This window comes from Apium graveolens, chromosome 6 (genome assembly GCF_009905375.1).
Source record: "Apium graveolens cultivar Ventura chromosome 6, ASM990537v1, whole genome shotgun sequence".
NCBI classification, from domain to species: Eukaryota; Viridiplantae; Streptophyta; class Magnoliopsida; order Apiales; family Apiaceae; genus Apium; species Apium graveolens.
This window is the reverse complement of record NC_133652.1, coordinates 10,652,115-10,672,243: the sequence shown is the minus strand read 5'-3', so window position 1 is coordinate 10,672,243 and position 20,129 is coordinate 10,652,115. Positions and strand designations below refer to the sequence as shown.

Here is a 20,129-nt window from a genome sequence, read left to right as displayed (position 1 = left end):
ATATCACTGACGAAGAAATGAGAGTAGCTATTTTCTATATGCATCCGGATAAAGCACCGGGGCCAGATGGTATGACCCCGGCGTTTTTTCAAAAAAACTGGGCTGTGGTAGGTAGAGAAGTGGTGACAATGACAAAGGAATTCTTTCGGACAGGGGAGTTAACAGAGAATTTGAATGCTACGAATATAGTCCTCATCCCAAAGAAGAAGAACCCAGCCCTAGTGTCTGAACTGAGACCGATAGCGCTATGTAATGTGGCCATGAATATTATTACGAAGGTGATTGCAAATAGACTTAAAAATGTCTTGGTTTCTGTTATTCCAGCTACTCAAAGTGCCTTCTTACATGGTCGATTAGTCTCAGATAATGTTATGATCTCGTTTGAAGTCATGCACTATTTGAAAAGGAAAAAGTTTGGAAAGGATGGATTTATGGCGCTTAAACTGGACATGTCCAAAGCTTACGACATAATAGAATGGAAGTTCCTGAAAAAGGTGCTGCTAAAGAAGGGGTTCAGTAACTGGTGGACACATTTAGTCTTACAGTGTGTTCAATCAGTAGAGTACAATATTGTACATGGAGAGTATATAATTGGTCCCATAAAACCGATTTGTGGTTTAAGACAAGGTAACCCATTGTCTCCATATCTCTTCATTATTTGTGCGGAGGGATTAACAACATTAATAAAACTGTATGAGGAACGAAAATGGCTGCAAGGAATTAAAATATGTAGGAAAGCTCTGGTGATCAGTCATATGCTCTTTGCTGACGATAGCTACTTGTACTGTAAGGCGGAGACAGAGGAAGCAAGCAAAGTGATACAGCTGTTGAATACATATGAGCAAGCTTCCGGTCAAAAAATCAACAGAGACAAATCAACGGTTTTCTTCTGTGCAAATGTAATGGAGTACAACAAAGAAAGGGTATGTAATGAGTTACAAATTAGAGAGGCTGACAACTCTGCAAAATATCCAGGACTCCCCAATATCCTAGGTCGAAACAAGTCCGTGGTGTTTGGATATTTGAAAGATGGGGTGAAAACCATCATTCAAAACTGGAGTGTCAAGAATGTCTCCAAACCAGCAAAAGAAATTCTCATCAAAATGGTAGCTCAATCATTACCGACCTTTGCAATGAATGTGTTTCTCTTACCATTAGACTTTACTCGTGATATTGAGACAAGCATGTCAAAATTCTTTTGGAATTCATCTCAAAAGGATAATTCTCAAATAAGTTGGATGGGGTGGGACAGGATGTCAAGACATAAGCATGCAGGAGGTTTAGGATTTAGATGTCTGCGAGATTTTAATTAATCTGGCTATGTTGGGAAAACAATGTTGGCGACTTCTGACGAACCCGGACAGTTTGGTGGCTCGAGTATATAAGGCCAAGTACTATGCAGATAAAAGTCTACTGGAGGCAAGTTTGGGTAACAATCCTAGCTTCATATGGCGTAGTATAATTGAAGCAAAGAGAGACATTTCTGTTGGGGCGTGTTGGAGGATAGGCACTGGAAATGAAGTAATGATCATGAACCAACATGGGCTTAGTGATTCAGAGAATCCGTATATCACTACAGTTTCCCCATCTCTAGTAAATCAGAAGGTGGTATCATTGTTCTACACTGACACCAAGGAGTGGGATCTAGAAGTCAGTGATATATTCGACGACAGAGATAAGCAATGCATTGTGAACACTGTGGTTGAAAAAGAGTTGGACACTGACGTGCTAAGCTGGAGACAGGTGCCTACAGGTCAGTATTCAGTTAGAAGTGCGTATAAAATTCTGCAAGAATAGAAAGGAGCTTGGATTGCATGTGGTAACATGGCTTACTAGAAGTGTCTGTGGAATACTAAAGCCCCACCAAAAGCATTAAACTTAGTTTGGAGGGCTGCTGCTTATTGCCTCCCAACTAAAGTTCAACTGCAAATTAAGCATGTACAGGTTGATGATGCTTGTCCAGTGTGTGGTGAAGGAGTTGAATCAATTTTCCATGCACTAGTTTAGTGTACAGTAGCAGGCAGGTGTTGGAAAATTTTTGATCCTGGGATAAACATGGAAGTGACAATGGAGTTCCCAGAGTGGTTAGACAGCAATCTAGCAGGACAGTCACACAAGAACAAAGCAAGAATTAGCACCTTATGCTGGTCGATTTGGAGTGCCAGAAATGACCTAGTATGGAGTGGAAAAAGATAGTCGGCCATGAAAATTGTTGCGATAACTTGGGAGTATCTTTCACAGTGGAGTGTAGCTCAGAGTCGAAATCTTGGGGCATCAGTTATTCCTCCTATAAAAGGAGATGGTGCTGAGATCTGGGTAAGGCCACAATGTAATGCAGTAAAGATAACAATAGACGCATCTGTTTTCGTAGATAAAGGAACATCAAGTATAGGGTTATTGGCTAGAGATCATGAAGGTAAACTCGTTTTAGCACAATCCAGATTCTATGCGGAGGTGATGAATCCAACATTAGTGGAGGCTATAGCAGTTAAAGAAGCCCTGAGATGGGCTGGACAGATGGATTGGCTTGCAGTCACAGTGGAGTCCGATTGTCTAGTAGTAATTCAAATGATAAGAAGGAGAGCTGTTATGCGCTCGAGGCTTGGTAAGGTGATTATGGAATGCAGGAAGTTAATCTGTGATCTTAACAACAGTAAGTTGTATTTTATTAAGCGATATGCGAATATGTCGGCTCACGAGCTTGCTCGAGTGTCTCATATGTATTTTGATCGTACTTTTGATTGGAAATCTATTATGATCAATGTTAAAACATGTATCTCGAATTAGGGTTGTCAATGGATCGGATATCCGATCTGATCCGAGAGCCAATGGAGCGGATATGGATCACTTAAAATAAAATTCGATCCGAAAAAATTCCGATCCGATATACCTAGGATATGGATTTAATAAGATCTGATCCGTAAATAATCCGATCAGCATATATTTATATATATATGTATATATATGTGTGTGTATATATATAAGAATATGTATTTTTTTCACTCTTTAATGTTAAATGTTTTTATGCATGTAGTAATAGGTGTTTAGTATGTGTACTGTACATATATGCTTAACTAATACCCAGTCTATTAGTGTTAAGGTTTTAAGTTCGGGAGAAGTTAATAATCTGAGCCATTAGCCTAATTAGATTATGATTGTGAACTTAGCATGATGGAAGGATTATTCCAATTTCCATGGCTATTTTTTTTAAGTCTCGTCTTGAATATGCTCGAAAGAATCATCGTAAATCTGCAAAGCTTTTAATGGCTTCGAGTAATCGAATAGAACTGGAAACTTCTATCATGTACTATAAATTCAGTCTTTTTCTAAATATAACGGAGCGGAGCTCCGATCCGAAAATCCGAAAATTCTACGGATCAGGATATGGATCAGGATATGGATCATGCTTTATAAAACCCGACTATGATCCGATCTGAATCCGAATCCGAATCCGGTAAAGATAAATGGATTAGGATATGGATCAAGGGCGATCCGATCCAAATCCGATTAATTGACAACCCTATCTCGAATGATTTGATGGAGTAATAAAATTGCATCTTGTCAAAAAAAAAGTAATTTCTAGAAATTCACATTCTAGCAATTTCCTAGGAAATATATTACTTTATTACTTTTCTAGAAAAGTAATATATATCTCATTTACATTCCGGCATTTGGGTTCTTTTTAATATAAATGCAAATATGTAATGAATACCTTACCTGGTTTTTGTCTGCTTTATTTTATTAAATTAAGTTTTAACTTCTAATTTATAGTTTATGTGTTACAATTTTTCTGTATTAAATGAAAATGTTAGATCTAAGTTTATAATAGTATTTTGAGATACATCATTAATCTTAAAAAAAATTCAACAAGAGTATAAGAGTCCATTTATACACATGTAAAAGTTAGGAATTTTAAAGTTTTTAAAATTTATTTTTGAATTTATATTTTATATACTAAAATTAGTACAACAAAAATTTAATTTTTTAAATGGTTTTTGAATTTTTAAGTTATAATTTATCAAATATATCACCAACTTATACTTAAAATATCCAAAAACTCAAATCACTTATAAGTAATAATTTACATATTAATTATAAGGTACTTTCCAACTTTAAGTCATATGTTAACGTCAAACGGACCCCAAATTAGTCTGATGGTAAATTACTAATTCGTTAGATAGCGCATTTTTGCTTTTAACTTGCGCCGTTTTTCAGGTGTAAATGTAGCTGATAATGATTTCAAATGTGGGATTCAACGGCATTATTTGATTAACACAAAATGACTTGTCTATTATCATATCAATGTATTAAGTTTACTAAAAAGATACTTGTATCAAATTTTAACATATTTATAATTGACCCGATTTTAAACTGAAATTGCCAAGCTCTCTGCTATAGATACTCAGTTTTTCTTCCAAGAACTACTTAATCTCAAAAGGCTATTCCAATATCTCGTCAAAAACATTGAGAGCATCTGGCATTTCTAGCACCTGGTTAGGACGCATTCACTCCTGAGTCCTGAGGCATATTCTCAAAATATTTTTAACTAGGAATTAGTAGAAAATTTAATTGTTTTACTTCTTAGTGTAATTTCAAATGGTCCACAAAAACAAATCACAAATACAAATTTTGCACCCTCCTTGAGTCCTTGTTATTGATACTCTATGTCTATTATATCTAAGACAGCCATTTCCGTTTTCTACAAACAACAGTCAGAGCAAATGACATATCTAGAGCTCGTAATCAAGAAGCTCTCTTCAATCTCTTTCCATTCCAAAGCTTGATTATTATGACCTCTCTTCCTTAGTACGTTATATATCTCCTACATGCATTTCCCCTTGAGCGTCTTGGTATCACTAATTTGTCGTAACGGGGTCTATATCAAGAATAAGACTGTGATGTACGGTGGAACTCGTCGAAGTTGAAGTAACATCCGAATCCCAGGACCCATTTAGTTCATTTATTCTACATTCATCTGCTTCATAGTGTTGTTGAGCAGAATGTGGTTCATTTGTATTTCTAATACTCTCTAGCTCAGCTACAACTTGTTTCATTGTTGGCCTTCTCCTCCCGTTCAAGTTCAAGCATCTGTATGCAATGTTAGCAAATGCTACCATACCTTCCCCTCTACCCTCCTTAATCTGTGAATCAAGAATATCTAATATGCGATTTTCTTCCATTGCCAATAAAAAAAGTGTTACTAAACTTCGTGCTTCATCGTCAAGTCTAGCTGCCAAGATTGGTTTCTGTCCTGTCAAAAGCTCCACAAGGACAACCCCAAAGCTATAAACATCGCTTTTATCTGTAAATTGACTTGAGCGGAAGTATTCAGGATCCAAATAACCGAATGTACCTTGTACTCTTGTAGTCAGGTGAGTTTGGTCAATTGAAATTGATCTTGATGTTCCGAAGTCTGCCACTTTTGCTTTGTACTTGTCATCCAAAAGTATATTTGATGATTTAATATCTCGATGATATATTGGCACTGATGCAGCAGAGTGTAAATAGTATAGAGCTCCTGCAACTTCCGTGGCCACACGTATGCGAGCATCCCATGTAAGTGGAAAGTATTCATTTTGCTCATGGATGTACTGCATAAGTGTTCCATTAGGGATGAACTCGTAAACCAGTAAAGGGACCTCGGTCTCCAAGCAGCATCCATATAGCTTTACTATGTTTCTGTGGTTAATTTGTGATAAAATTACAACCTCATTAATAAAATGTTCGAGTTTGCTTTCATCTTCTATCTTGGATTTTTTCACTGCTACTATTCTGCCATCTGTCAACATTCCTTTATAGACAGTACCTAATCCTCCTTGTCCAATGATTCGGTTTACATTATACTGGTCAGTTGCCTTCTCCAACTCCTTTGAAGTAAACAATTTGGTTGTCTCCACGTTGCCTTCTCTAGAAGATACTCGTTGATGTAATAGCAGACCGCCATTTCTTTTAAAGAACTTCTGCCCAAGTTTACGTATTTTTCTTCGTCTTATTACTTTGTACAACCACCACGCAGTGGCCAACATCGTCCCTAGACCTGCACCAGTGGCTGCACCATCGATCGTAATGAAAGAGGTCAGATATATCGAAAAGTGTACAAAGATGATGAATATGGTAAAAAAAAACTTTGCCAAAGAAGATAGAGGTCTGATTATATGCAAAAGTGTGCAGAGATGCTAAAGAATGAAGATGATCACCTACTGAAAGGCAGATAACCAATACTAAAATCTACCCTGTTTATCTAGTCTATTATGTACAAACTATCATGGAACAGCAGCGTTTCACAAACAACAAAAGGGTTAAAATCACACAATACAATGGGCCCATTATATATACTATTTCTGTTCTACATTGTAGTTGAGTTTTTTCCTTTAAAGCTAAAATAGTTACCTAACTGAGTAGACTATTCTTTCTGCATGAAATAATCTTGATGTTAGTCCTATATTTAATGTCAATTTGATTAAACTATAGGCTTGACTGCTAAAGTTACGTGATGTGTTATTAAGCCCGGTCTTTTTATTTACATGAAATCATGAAGAATTCTGTAAAAATTTTAGAACTCAAGTACCTATTACTATGATTGCAGGTTTCTTGACCTGCTGAAAACCACCTATCTTCGAGCAAGAGAGTTGGCGGTCATCTGTAAAGACCCACCCATCTCCACATGAGCAAGTGTAGCTTCCTGGTGTATTGGTACATTTGTACAGACAAGTGAGCTTTCCTCTTAAACACTCATTGATATCTGATATAACAAAATTTTTATCATAAGTAAATTTCGTAAGTTACAAGATTGATTTAACATTATGACCAAAGAAAAATCAGTTGGGACTAATATAAAAATAGTTACAGAATTGGTTATTTTATTCATCATAAACTGTGGAATTTAGCAGTATTAATCACATATCACCTTGACATCCTTCCGGCAAATAAGGATTTCCTTCGTATCCTTCCTTACAAGAGCATGAGCGCTCATTCCAAATTGCGTTCAGGCCACATATATAATATGCATTTATATTTAGCACAACTGGAACAGTTTTCATAGTTTGCACACTATAGATGTCGTCCAAACCTTTAAACCATTCATGTTCAACAATGAATCCATACCTGCGTCGAGTGGCAGGGAGATGAATGATTTCAGGACAGGCTACTAAAATATTAATCTAGAATTAATTGTTTGGAGAAGTTTGAGCATATGCATGGCACTACGTACCTCGGCCCCCTGCATCTTGCTGATGCTTGACTGGAACCGCTAGGATATAACGATGGCCGGATGTGCTGCAAATTTGGCTCAAAACTTGTTTTGCAGCAACTTTCCCCAAAACATCTATTGTCATTTTTTAGTGAAGAGGTATTGCACAATGATACGCAGCCTGCAGCAGTAAACTCATCCCCATACACAGTGAACTCATCCTCGTACACTGGGGATCTGGATCTTAATAAACCAAGATTGTCGCAACCCATGGCAATGAATCGATTTTCAGTGTATGAGAATGCAAAGCGGTCTGGTAAAAAAACATCTGGAGTATCATTACTTGTATTCGTACAATCCGTGGTTATTGGATACTTGACGCGCATTGTGGCTGGCTCAAGTGATATATTAAGCACCTCCAGATTAAAAGATGAGTAGTGTGTATAGTCCCTGAGGAAAGGTTTTGGTGGATTAAAAGAGTAGTTGCAATAAATTTCTGTGTATTTTTCAAATTAACAGTTTGCTTCTGGTCCGATCCCAAATGGGTAAGGAACTACCATGTTACCACATCTTTCTTCACATCCGGGCAGTGCTACAGGCCAATCTTGTGCAAATGCTGCTTTTATGAACAATAACATGAGTAACATCATCTGCAAATGCTGTTGTGCTCGAAAGTATGTTGATGTATAAATAGGCTTGGAAATATTTCTCTTTCGATTGTCCTGTAAACTTCAAATTCTGCATAGATCATGACCTAGTGTTCAGTATGAGAAGATTCAAAAGTCCTCAGTCAACGGCGTAGACTTCACTGGGTCAAGTAAGGATATGATCACAATTAAATATCACATTAAAGCTTGTATCAGACTAATATAATATCATGATTTTAGGATTAAAAAAGTTATCTAAAATATACTTCTCCTAGGCCTTATAAGATGGGCCTTATAAGATGTTGTTTATTTCCGTTTGATCATGTTCTTGCATCTACTTGAAAATCATTATATACAGTTAAACCTCGATAAATGAATATGCTCAGGACCGGGAAATTTTATTTATTTAACGAGATTTTTCATTTATCGAGGTTAAAAATACACTGTGTCTATTATGTGGGGGTCGGAAAAAATATTCATTTGACGAGATTATTCGTTTATCTAATATTTATTTATCGAGGTTCTAATGTATGTCGAAGAATATTTTGTGTAAACAATGTTTTTGTCTGTCTGAATTTGACATTACATAATTAATATTTAAAATGATTAAGGGATGGTGAAAATTATGATTCAAATTTATTTATTCAAAAGTGAATTTTTTTTAAAAAAAAATACCAGTCAAATAGCACCGGAAAATCCTAATTTTGAAACAAAGTCAAATATGAGGAGTTCATTTCAATTGTTATCTTTTGAAACAATGTCAAACAAGAACATTTGGAAATTTCAAAATGTAATATTGATACAAGGCCCAGCTCAACTACCAATTATTCTCAATTTTTTATTTTATCGTTTTTTTTTGAATAAATAAATGTATTTGCTACTACTTTAAAAAGTGTTCTCTGATAAAAACATATGTATGTTTAGTTCAAAATTAATCAATTAATTTGGCGTTTAAATAAATCTTCTTTTAATTTATACCTGATCAAAACTTGTTTTAAAAGGTTGATCACACCCCTAAAAGATGTTTACTCGAAATTTTGAAAAAATATTAAAATAAAAGAGAAAATGGAAGAGTGAAAATGATTAAATAATGAAAGGGAACTGTAGATGGAGAAGAGAAGGGGTGATTAAAACCCTAGATCCGAAAACGGAAGCCGACTCTTGTTGAAAAGAATAGCAGGGTATATGACACATTTTTCAGACATATATATAAGTATATTCAAAATGAAAATAAAAAATCAGCAACAAATCTACAAATACAATACAGCAAAATTAATCCAAAAACTCAGTGGACAAAATGACCATGTTTGTGTACTAATTCCTCCTCCTTGGTAGTCTTGTCACTTGAAATGAATTGTCAAAGAATCACAAGTGATTTTTGACTTTCAAATAGTATTAGTATATGTGATGTGAATGTTCATTTTATTGAACACTTGCAAATTGCAATCAACAAATTCTAATAACCGGTAATGCTAGCATATAGTGCCAGATGCTGTGCATGATTTTTGTGCTAAAAAATTGAAAACAATAAATGCAGATGTATCACTTTATCAAACTTATATAATTGTAATTGAAAACAAAATTACCAGCTAATCCTCTATTCTTGTACATAATTTATTTAATAAATATGTAGTAATAAATCATACAAGGAGGCAAGGAGTTCTATTGGGCTTCAATTCTGTAAGATGCAAACTTATTGTGCGCTGTCGGCCCACAATTTGAAGTCGGCTACTTTGGATATTTAGCTATCAACAAAATTATTTACAATTTTTTATTATTTAAAACAAATAATATATATCATTTGTTAACATAAATAAACAAATACTTCCTATGTTTTACAATTTTTTTAATGGACATTAACTTTTTTATACCTAATTTTATGCTTGGTGTACACTTTCTTTTGAGGATGCCGTGCCTAGTGTACATTGTTTTATATATATTATTTAACTTGTATTTCTTTAAATTTTGCCATATATTTATATCTATATATATGAAATCATCAAATCATCAGTAACCATCACATTTTTATAATCTACGTACCAAAATTTAAATATAATTGTAGAGTATAATTAAAATATTTAATAAATACTAAAATATAATAAAACAAAACAAAGGAGACAAATACAAAAAAAATATTAAAAAAAATATTATAATAAAACATATATTTATATTAAAAAAACATATTATAATAAAACATATATTTATATCAGCTTAGAAGTGAGACACCAAAGCAAAACAAACCAACTACCAAGTCCCTTCATATCCCTCTCCGACAGCTCTCCGGCAACTTCTCCGACAACTCTCCGGCGAATCACGAAACCCACAGCAAATATGAGAACGCTATGAATGATAATCATCGCCAATGATCATGTCAGCTTTATCATGCACCGACGACTTATTTCCCGACTTACTTTGTTGTGAGGACTCGGAAATATTGTCTCAAGACTTGCCGGAATATTCATCGGACGTAGAATCTCCGGCGGATATAGAGGAATCTATTGCAAGATTCATAGAAGATGAGAGAAAGTATGTTCCTAGAGAGAGAACTCATGCTCAGTCAGTTGACTCATCTGCTCGACAAGCATCAGTTGCATGGATTCTAAAGGTAAATAATATTTTATAATTCACATGTACAATTTTTTTTACGAACCTAGTGGAGTCGAGTTTATGTTAAAGTCGTTTTTCACGATGAAATATAACTAATATTGATATCAAATGTCAGATTCATCATCGGCGATAATTATACAGTTCATTTTATTTATAATTGTTATGTGTGATTTCTATGTTCTTCTAATGAACTGCAACTTTAATAGTTTTATCAATCTATAATTCTATATACTGAAAAAAATAACAGTAATAAAGTCTTATATTTATATTTATGTTGCAGGTGCAACGTTATTATGGTTTCCAGCCATTAACGGCATATCTTTCCGTCAATTACGTGGACCGTTTTCTCTATTCTCATCCATTGCCGGAGGTAAAAAATGCTCCTTCCGTTCCAAATTAACTGTCCACTTTCAAAAAAATTACGCATATTAAGAGTGCAATATATAATTATGTTTAGTGAATTTGAGATTAGTATTTCGAATATGTATTGAGTGATTTTTGATCAAGATATTATTGACTTTAATCAAGGAGAATGAAAGGGACTTCTTAGGTATCTTGCCTAATTAAAAGTTAACACTAAACAGTGAAAATTGTAATGCGGTGTCGTTTCATGCCAGGAAGTATGCGATATACTCTGTAAAACTCGCTTTAATCCAACTAATTAGTGCATGTACTTTAATTGAACTAAGATCTATCTGTATGTTTATGAGAAGTACATACTTTATTCTTATGCTTTTGTAATTTGAAAAGTTATTTGATTTTATTCTTGTTTGTACTGTTAGGGTTAATTAAGTCCGTAAGCATCTTCATTGTTTCCTTAAAAATAGTTTATTTGGGATGAACATTTCTCAATAATGAAAGTGTGCCAAATGATCCGTCATTATCATGTCCCATTTAGAACAAATTAAACATATCGCAAGGTCCCACTCAGAAGTGGGGCATTATGCATGTCTCACTCGAAAGTAGAGTACTTAACACGTACCTTACCCTTTACTACTCGAGATGTTTTAGTAAATTACAATGTTAATATAATTCTGGAATTTGATATGTATGTGTGGTATATAATTGTTGCACAACTAATTAATAATCAACAATGTTGGTAGGGAAGGAATGTGGGATATACTTTCAATAATCTAAATATAATTTGCTGTTTTGGAGCTAATTATTTGGATTTACGCTTAACAACCTGTTTATCATAATTTAGCAGTCAAATGGGTGGCCGTTGCAACTTTTGTCTGTGGCTTGTTTGTCGTTAGCTGCTAAGATGGAGGAACCTCTGGTTCCCTCACTATTGGATCTTCAGGTAGTTCTGCCGCAGTAAAATTTAAATTTTTAGTGCTAACAAGTTTCGGTAGATTAACCTAATTACTGAAATTCATGTCTGTATGTCTAGATTGAAGGTGCAAAATTTGTGTTTGAGCCTAGAACAGTCACAAGGATGGAGTTTCTTGTACTTGGTGTTCTTGATTGGAAGCTAAGATCCATTACTCCATTTACCTTTCTCGATTTCTTTGCTAACAAGCTTGATTCTCAAGGAACTTTCACTGCCTTCCTTATCTCTACGGCCACTGATATAATTCTATCGAATATGCAAGGTATGATAATCGATTTTTGCTGTCTCTCAAATTAAAACATCAAGTATTTTTCCAGAACTCAGGAATCATGATGACTCCAGTTATCAACTGCTTAATGATCAATGAAAATGCGCAGAGTCTAGTTTTTTGGAGTATTGGCCATCATGCATAGCTGCTGCCACTATTCTACATGCAGCCAACTCTATTCCAAACTTGTCTTGTATCACTGCTGGCCATGCTGAATTATGGTGTGAAGGACTTTTTAAAGTAAGTTTTTTTTTCAAGATTTAAATAAAATTTCATAACTTGTTTGCGTGCACATTTAATCTTTTAATTTGCAGGAGAGTATTGTCAGTTGTTACCGACTAGTGCAAGAAATTGGGATTGATACTCGGCTTAGGAAGCGATCAAAAGCATTGCCACAGATCCGAGTCATGACACGGGCAAGTAAAGTGTCGTTTGGTGACTCGGAATCCTCATCTTCATCAACATCATCTTTTAAAAGAAGGAGACTGAATAACAGTTTGTGGGTAAATGATGACAAGGAGACATCTAATTAAGATGCATGATAGGAAAAAAACAGAGGAAGGCAGAATAATATTGATAGACAATAAGGAATTAAGAAGATGACAAATGTAATGGTGGTCCAAGAGGTCTACCATTAGTCCTCAGTATTTAATTGAGGATTTTTTGAGTTTTGAAAAGTAGACTTGGAGTGATGTAGATTATTAGTTTTATATAGGCTTGCATGATGAGAGGGCTCTAGATTCATTAATTTTTTTTTGGTTATAGTTGAGCAGGCCCAGTCATTCATTAACATGACTTTGGCTTTGCAGATTCCCAAGGGAATGGGGATCATTTTGTCAATTTGGTACATAGTGTTTTGGTGAGAAAGCAAAGAAAGAGTGAGATTTGATTTTTTTTAGACCAGTGAGTGGGAGTCAGTTATGCACAATGAAAGAAGTGGGGGAGGTGATGGATTCAAGGGCTATTTTGATTATTGAATCAGGACTATGTTTGATAGTAATGGTAAACTGGTTGAGGGACCAATGATCTGATAGGCAGTTTCATTTCCAAACGATTTGAATTGATGGTCAAGTGTCTACTTGCTACCTTTGGACGGGAAAGGCCTCTGGCTCTCTTTTGAGTTTGAAGGGGGTGATTTGATGCATAAACGCGTAAATTGTCATTGTCATTTTTTGCTATAATTCCACTTTTGTTGTAGTTTTCGCGGGAGAAAAGTCTCCCTTTGATGGCTTAAATTTTACCTAATTATGCAAAAAGGTCTTTGGGGCCTTTTTCAATTTTCATGTGTGTTTGTTTCTCTTCCAATACTTGTACAATTGTGGACCAGTGAGGCATGCATGTGATGAAAAATGAAAGACTTTGAAGCTTTCTTATTTGTTTTATTTAATCAACTTTGTAAAATAGGTATGAAATTGTGTATTATTGAAGTGCAGTGAAGTAGAAAGTAGTGAAAGAAGGTCCCTTGAAGCATTAAAAGAGAGGCTATCTAGCTTTGTGATTTGAAAATGACTCCTTGATCTGTATTGCCTTCTCGTGATTTCTGACTATCCCTTGTTTTTTACTTTGGATTTTAGATTACACTCTGCATATATTAATTTGCCTCATCCTTCTGCACATTATTGCTTTACATCACACTATTTTTCATTTGACAACACTATTGGCCAGAGATATACGGGATATGTTTAATTTAAGTACTACTCTCTCAATCCCATCCAATTATTTATATTTTTGAGAAAGTGTCTGTCACATATTTTAAGGTGCATAAGAAATATAATTATGTAACTTATTTTTACAATTTCTTTTTCTAAATAAAAGTTGAATATTTTAATTTTTATTCAAAAAAACAAAATCGTAATTTTTTTTATAAAACTATACTTTATATGCATGAAACACTGTCTAAAAAAATGTAAACAATTGAAAGAGACGGATGAAGTATATAAGTAATATATACAAGTTTGGATGTTATTATTACATCATCATAATGTTATTCCTAAGTAAGTGGTACATAAACATCAATGAAAAAGTTAAAGGCCCCAAAGGCAACTTTACAAGAACTTCATTTTATATGAATGGAAGGGCCAATGGATCATTTTCACATTTCTCCTCCTCTTCTTTTTCTTTAATTTGCATATTAATTTTTTTTTCTTTTTTGAAAGTATGGAATCCTAAGTGCGTATAGTAAAGCCCAAGAATAAAAACTATAGATCAAGGGTAGGTTTTGGAATTGTAGGGACTTTTAAGCATAATGTTTCTCTTTTCTTAATTACCTGTGGCCATGCATACTTTTTTCTTTTTTTTTCTTTTCTTTTTTTTTTGCTAAATGGCCATGCATACTTTAATATGTAATCCACTTGTATATACAGGGAGACAATCAAATAGTAACGATATTTAAAATAAAAATTTAAAACTAATTTAAATCTTTAAATCAATCTAATCTAATACTCCACCTATAAGCACCACACGTATATACTGCGGAGAATCGACCTTCAAATACCGAGAATGTTCAAAAATGTCATATTTTCTTACGATAAAATATTGGTCGGTTTATATAATTCTCCGCTATATATAATGTATACATGTTAAATCCGAATTTAAGAGTGACACTATCTATATATCTTGGGCTTATGCAGGATGCAAGACATAACACCACTCTCTACTACTTTGGCACTTGAAACGTCCCCATCCCCATGTTAGATATTCAGGAAGGAAAAGCACAATAATATAAAGGAAACGATCAAAAAGAAACTCTTATTTGTTCCACATTATGATTATAGAAAATTTCAATCTACACATACACACTCCTACACTGTTAGCATTATAAACACACACAGAGGAGGCATTTAGAGCAACATAAAAGCTAAAAGAGAAAAGATAAATTTGTTTGTTGAGAGGGGGAGCCCATTTATCTGGCTTTACAACTGACGGATAATCTCTAGACTCCCTGTGTCCCGGTGTTCTAAAAATCGGCGAATCGACAAGTATTCGGAAATCGAAGTTGAACTGATTCTGGTTTGGATTTAGTCGAGATGTCGAAAACCGGTACTCAAAAAATCGTTCGGTTACTCGAATTTTGAAAATGCAACCGAGTAAAACCGATTTCCGAGTCGTGTGAGTGCACACACAAGCAACCCAGGCGCGCACACACCTATGCATGAAAGGTCTGATGATGGCAAGTTAGAAAGTGAGGATATGAAGAGAGAGCATATCTCGAGGGAGCGTGTATTCATCATTTTTTCGCCTTTCAATTGCTTTCTCGTAGTGCCTGCCATGGACCTCCCTTATATATTCATAGAGTGGAGACAAAAGCGTCTTCCCTGTAATCGATTGTATATCAACAACTACAAACCATTCATATATTTACTGCATTCGATATTATTCAATAAAGTGCAAAGCCTTTTCACAGTGATCATAGTATATATTTGATGAAACAAAGATGAATTTGCTTGCTAAGTAATCATGATTAGATAAGATATGACTTGCATGCCCTAATGTTAGCCGAAAGTTTTTTTGTGCATGGATTTGACCCACTGCTTTTTTTGGCTTTTCTTTTTCCTCTTCATCTTTCAAATAATGTGGACATGCATATGAGAGATACTTTTCACGAGGCATAGTCTAAACTGCAGTATAGCAGACTAACAAAAGGTTGACGCGGTGGTTGAGCTCTTTTCCTTTTTGCGAGAGATCAAAAGTTCGACTTCTGGTGCGTTCGCGTATCACCCTGGAATTGGGCTCTTGGTCTAAACAATTGGATTATTGGAGCAGGCCAAGTCCAGTTCATATTTTTAATACCGTTAGCTCTTTCCTTTTAACTGTTGCTGTTTTTGGGCTTCATGATCTTTAAACTAGCAACTAAACAGAAAACAGAATAACACTTGTGCTGTGCTTGTTCTCTTATTTCACAACAGATAATTTACTAAAATCTGTGGCAAGCAAGATTAAGGTTCCATATCTTACAGTTCATTCTATAACAGTGAGAAACTTCATCACATTTTTAAGGTCTCGTCGGCCGGAAGGTATGGTAACTGTTATACTTCTGATTATAGCTTCATACATAGTTGATCATAATCTTGATTTCTGCTACAACTTTTACTTCATTCTGCATAGTTTCCCTGGACTAGTAAAATATGAACTCGAAGACTTGAAGTAAAATTACACTTAAGTGCAAATTCAAGATGCTTGAGCAACGCCATGCATACATTTCGGATGCTCTGAGAAGTACTCAGGGTGGATATTATTCTGGCTCAAAAAAATCTCTCCGTACTTGGAAGAAGTTGTGTATATCCGCAGATTCATGTGAACTTCGACAAATTTCATAAGATAAACGACACTCCTTACATGTGTATATCTTTGGCTCTTAGTGGTAGTGTGGTACCTTGGCTTGTAATTGCTAAGTTAGAAAATGAAACGCAAAGGTACCATGGAAGAGTAATCATTTTTACTATATAGAGTTATTGTTTTATACCACTCGTAAATTTGTATAATTTCTTGAGCACCATGTACTCCATGCACTGCTATGATAATTGGAAAATGTTTGGTGTACAGAATTGTGTACAAAATTTTGTATATAATAACATGTGGTAGATTTTAATTGGAATGAGCCTCCCGCATTCACATCAACAACATCAATTAAAACACTCCACATCAAGTGTCATGTCATTCTGTACAATTTTTTTTACAAAATTCTATACACCTAGCATTACTCCTAATAATTGGGCAACCCTGTATATAAACAGATAATGCAGGGATAGGTAGAAGTACAATGAAATCACATTAGACCACCAATTAAATGTGCATGCAAATGCAATTTAATTGCTGGCAAGTGTTCCCCGATACAGTAGACGTTTGTACCTTTTAATGCATTACACGAAAATAATGTTTAAATGTTACCCATAATGTAGTAATCACTGGATACTTTTCAGCTCATAGCAGTGAAATAATGTAAATCTTACACTATTTCTATTTAGTGACAAAATTATGTTATTTACAAAATTAACCAGAATCCATTAACACTATATTCTATGTTAAAATTGGTATAAAAATTACACCAAATATATTTTTGACATTATAATTTTCGGAAGTTGCTTGCACATAAAATGCTTACATCTCAGAAATCCCGCACTATGCATAGAGCAAATAACAGATTTAAAATAAATACAGTACTTCTCGGAAGTTTTAAAAATTGATTTAATTATGACTTGTACTATTACAGAACTAATACAACAACTTCGAATAGCAGATATTTGACAAAACAGAGAACAGTTCGAGAATCATAACAACGAATATAAGAAACATAATCTAAGCATGAAATTAGAAGATACCTATCGTTTCGCTTATCACATCAAGGTTTTTAGTAGATATTGAACTTGGCCGTCCATTTTAAGTTCATTGTCCCTACAACAAATACGGGCTTTTACGACGAAAAACTTACGACAGAGAATTTGAGGGCGCTAAACTTGACACATAAATTATGATGGATAAACTGGGATGCTTTGCTCGTTCCTGAAGAAATTATGAGGATCAACAAGGGTCTTAACTTTTATCAACCTGTCATAATTACCTTTGAAGTATTTTACCCCGTAAACACTTCCTTCAGTGTAACTATTCTTCCCATTATGGTAATTAACACCAATATCAAGATCTCTGTAGTTGAGAAATGCTTCTCTTGGATTCTTCGACACGAACGGTGTCATGTAACGGTACAGCTTCCGTGTCAAATTCAAATATTTCTTCGCGGCTTCAGCACCGTCTTCATCCCAGTTTGTTGCGTACTGAATCTTGCATATGTTTCCAGCTCTATGTGGAAATGGCTTTGAGGACGGAGAAATTTCAGCCATTCTACCTCCGTATGGATTGAATCTTAGAGTTGGAGTCACAAGCTCGATCATTTTCTCGAATATGAACTCTAGGCCGCTTCTAGGAATCGGTTTTTTTAAATAATCTGATTTTCTTTTGAGATGAGTGAGCACTTGAGGTACGCGACTGAGAAGAACACTAGGAGGCGTTCCACTTGGGAAGCTTGTGTACCAAACTACTGAATCAATCCAACTCATTTCTTCGCAGTCTGATCTCTGTAATCCTAATTCAGGGAAGCTCTCGTTCATTAGTTTCTGAAGTCGAGTAGCATCTCCGAGAAACAAAGTGTTAAATGTTGCCCTGTTTATTTTCTTTCCGGTTTGAGTACTATTAACAACATCAATAGTCAGTCTTATGAAGATATCTTCTTGTAACTTATTTGCTATTTGTTGCCATTTATGTACGACATCAATTGCGTTTTGTTCTGATGTTCTTGCAACCTGAAAAACGGTGACAGTAGACGGGACACGAACTAATTTAATCTTATAAGAAAGAACAACTCCAAAACTAACACCACCGCCTCCAGTAATGGCCCAAAACAAGTCTTCTCCCATGGTGGTTCGGTTCAGAAGTCGACCATGAACATCGATGATCTCTGCATCAATAATGTTATCGACTGAAAGCCCGTATTTTCGCATCATGTTCCCGTATCCTCCACCAGAGAAATGTCCACCAACACCAACAGTTGGGCAAACTCCAGCAGGAAAGCCATGAATTTTACTTTTCTCGTAAATTCGATAGTAAACTTCACCGAGAGTTGCCCCAACTTGAACCCATGCAGTTTCTTCCTTAATATTTACGTTGATCATTCGAAGATTGAACAAATCAAGAATGAAGAAAGGGTTATCATAAACGTACGACAAACCCTCGTAATCATGGCCTCCACTTCTAGTTTTCATGACTAAGTTGTGTTGCTGGCCACAAATAATTGCAGCTTGAATATGAGACACATGCAATGCAGTGAGAACGAGAACTGGTTTCGGAGTTGTGGACTCATTAAATCGAAGATTTCGAATGTAGTTCTGTAAAACAGAAGCATATGAGGCATTGTTTGGAGTATAGATTGAAGAAGAGATCGGCTGAGATGGTAAAGAATGGGTATTGAGGCATTGTGCAAATGCTTCATCAGTTGCCAATGCAGCAGGTAACAATAACACTAGGCAGCCTGAAAAAATGGTTAATGCATTCATTTTCAGAAGCATGCAGTTTTGCAAGTTTGATAATTTGATTGAATTATTCCCCACTTTATGGATATATATAAAAAATAACTTGTATTCTATTATATGGGAAAAGTTGTATGAACTACCAGAGTACGTTGTTGGAGTATTATATGTACTGCAAAATGTTCTATATGTACTGCAACATGTTCTGCGCTGCGATACAGTATTTCATTTAACAGCAATTCCAAAGTTGAGTGTCAAGAGAGGTGTCAACCTCTAACTGTCAACGTCATGTTTCATAACACTCCATTGAAGTTGATGGATGATATTGGGATACCAAAAGTTGACATCTCATAAAATAGGGTGACAATTTCATTTGTGGTGAATATGGTCCCAATGGTACATAAAATATCAGTTTCCTAATATATTTCAATTAAACATTTTTTTATTGAGTTAATGAAATTGATATTTTGGAATGCAAACCATTTTTTTTGAAAAAGAAGGTGCTAAAAATGATATAGAAGAGGGAGAATTTAAAATATAATATTTTTTTATATGGCCAATTTGTCACAACCATTGGAGCTGCTCTGAGATATTACACTCAACAAAACCATCTTTTATATACTATATATATTAGGAAAAATATTATTGATATAAAACTGGTTCTTAAAATAATTATAATATATCTTTGTGTTAAATTCTTAGTTATTAAATGAAAATAAACCCCACATTCACACCAATAATATCAATTAAATAATTTCATATGATCCGATCAGTCATGTAACTTCATTTGATAATATTTTTTTGTACATTTTTCTATAGAACAAAGTGAGTTGAGGTGGTGACCTGACCTAGTTCCATATACAAAAAACTTAAATTCATTATAAAAGTTCCATTTTATATAACTTAAAAAAGATATATAAATTAAATATAAAATATTCAATAACAATATGGACTAAAAAGTATATTGGAGTATTTATAAGTCACCAACTTACTGTTATTAACAACATAGCAGATGCGTATTTGCTTCTTATTCTTGTATGCATGTATTCATGCTTAGGTCCATATGTGT

General features: G+C 34.6%; 3 protein-coding genes across 4 annotated transcripts; 1 reads left to right on the top strand and 2 right to left on the bottom strand.

Moving 5' to 3' along the window:
• Positions 1-4,528: 4,528 nt before the first annotated feature.
• Positions 4,529-7,575, bottom strand: LOC141664212 (wall-associated receptor kinase-like 10). The gene is made up of 4 exons (XM_074470126.1): positions 7,211-7,575; positions 6,908-7,104; positions 6,569-6,742; positions 4,529-6,049 (listed from the first exon to the last, which is right to left on the bottom strand). The coding sequence occupies exons 1-4, from the start codon at positions 7,573-7,575 to the stop codon at positions 4,857-4,859; spliced, it is 1,929 nt and encodes a 642-aa protein (XP_074326227.1). The 3' UTR covers positions 4,529-4,856.
• A 2,478-nt stretch (positions 7,576-10,053) lies between these two features.
• LOC141666970 (cyclin-D1-1-like) lies at positions 10,054-13,426 on the top strand. Of its 2 annotated transcripts, none has more exons than XM_074473236.1 (6): positions 10,054-10,441; positions 10,724-10,813; positions 11,651-11,746; positions 11,837-12,038; positions 12,154-12,284; positions 12,359-13,426. In XM_074473236.1, the coding sequence occupies exons 1-6, from the start codon at positions 10,199-10,201 to the stop codon at positions 12,575-12,577; spliced, it is 981 nt and encodes a 326-aa protein (XP_074329337.1). In that variant the 5' UTR covers positions 10,054-10,198; the 3' UTR covers positions 12,578-13,426. The 2 variants fall into 2 exon arrangements, with proteins under 2 accessions (XP_074329337.1, XP_074329336.1); XM_074473235.1 differs by having other exon boundaries at positions 11,648-11,746.
• Positions 13,427-17,135: 3,709 nt separating this feature from the next.
• LOC141668700 (berberine bridge enzyme-like 8) lies at positions 17,136-19,232 on the bottom strand. The gene has a single exon (XM_074475682.1). It carries the CDS (start codon positions 19,097-19,099, stop codon positions 17,510-17,512), a length of 1,590 nt encoding a protein of 529 aa, XP_074331783.1. The 5' UTR covers positions 19,100-19,232; the 3' UTR covers positions 17,136-17,509.
• Positions 19,233-20,129: the final 897 nt, after the last annotated feature.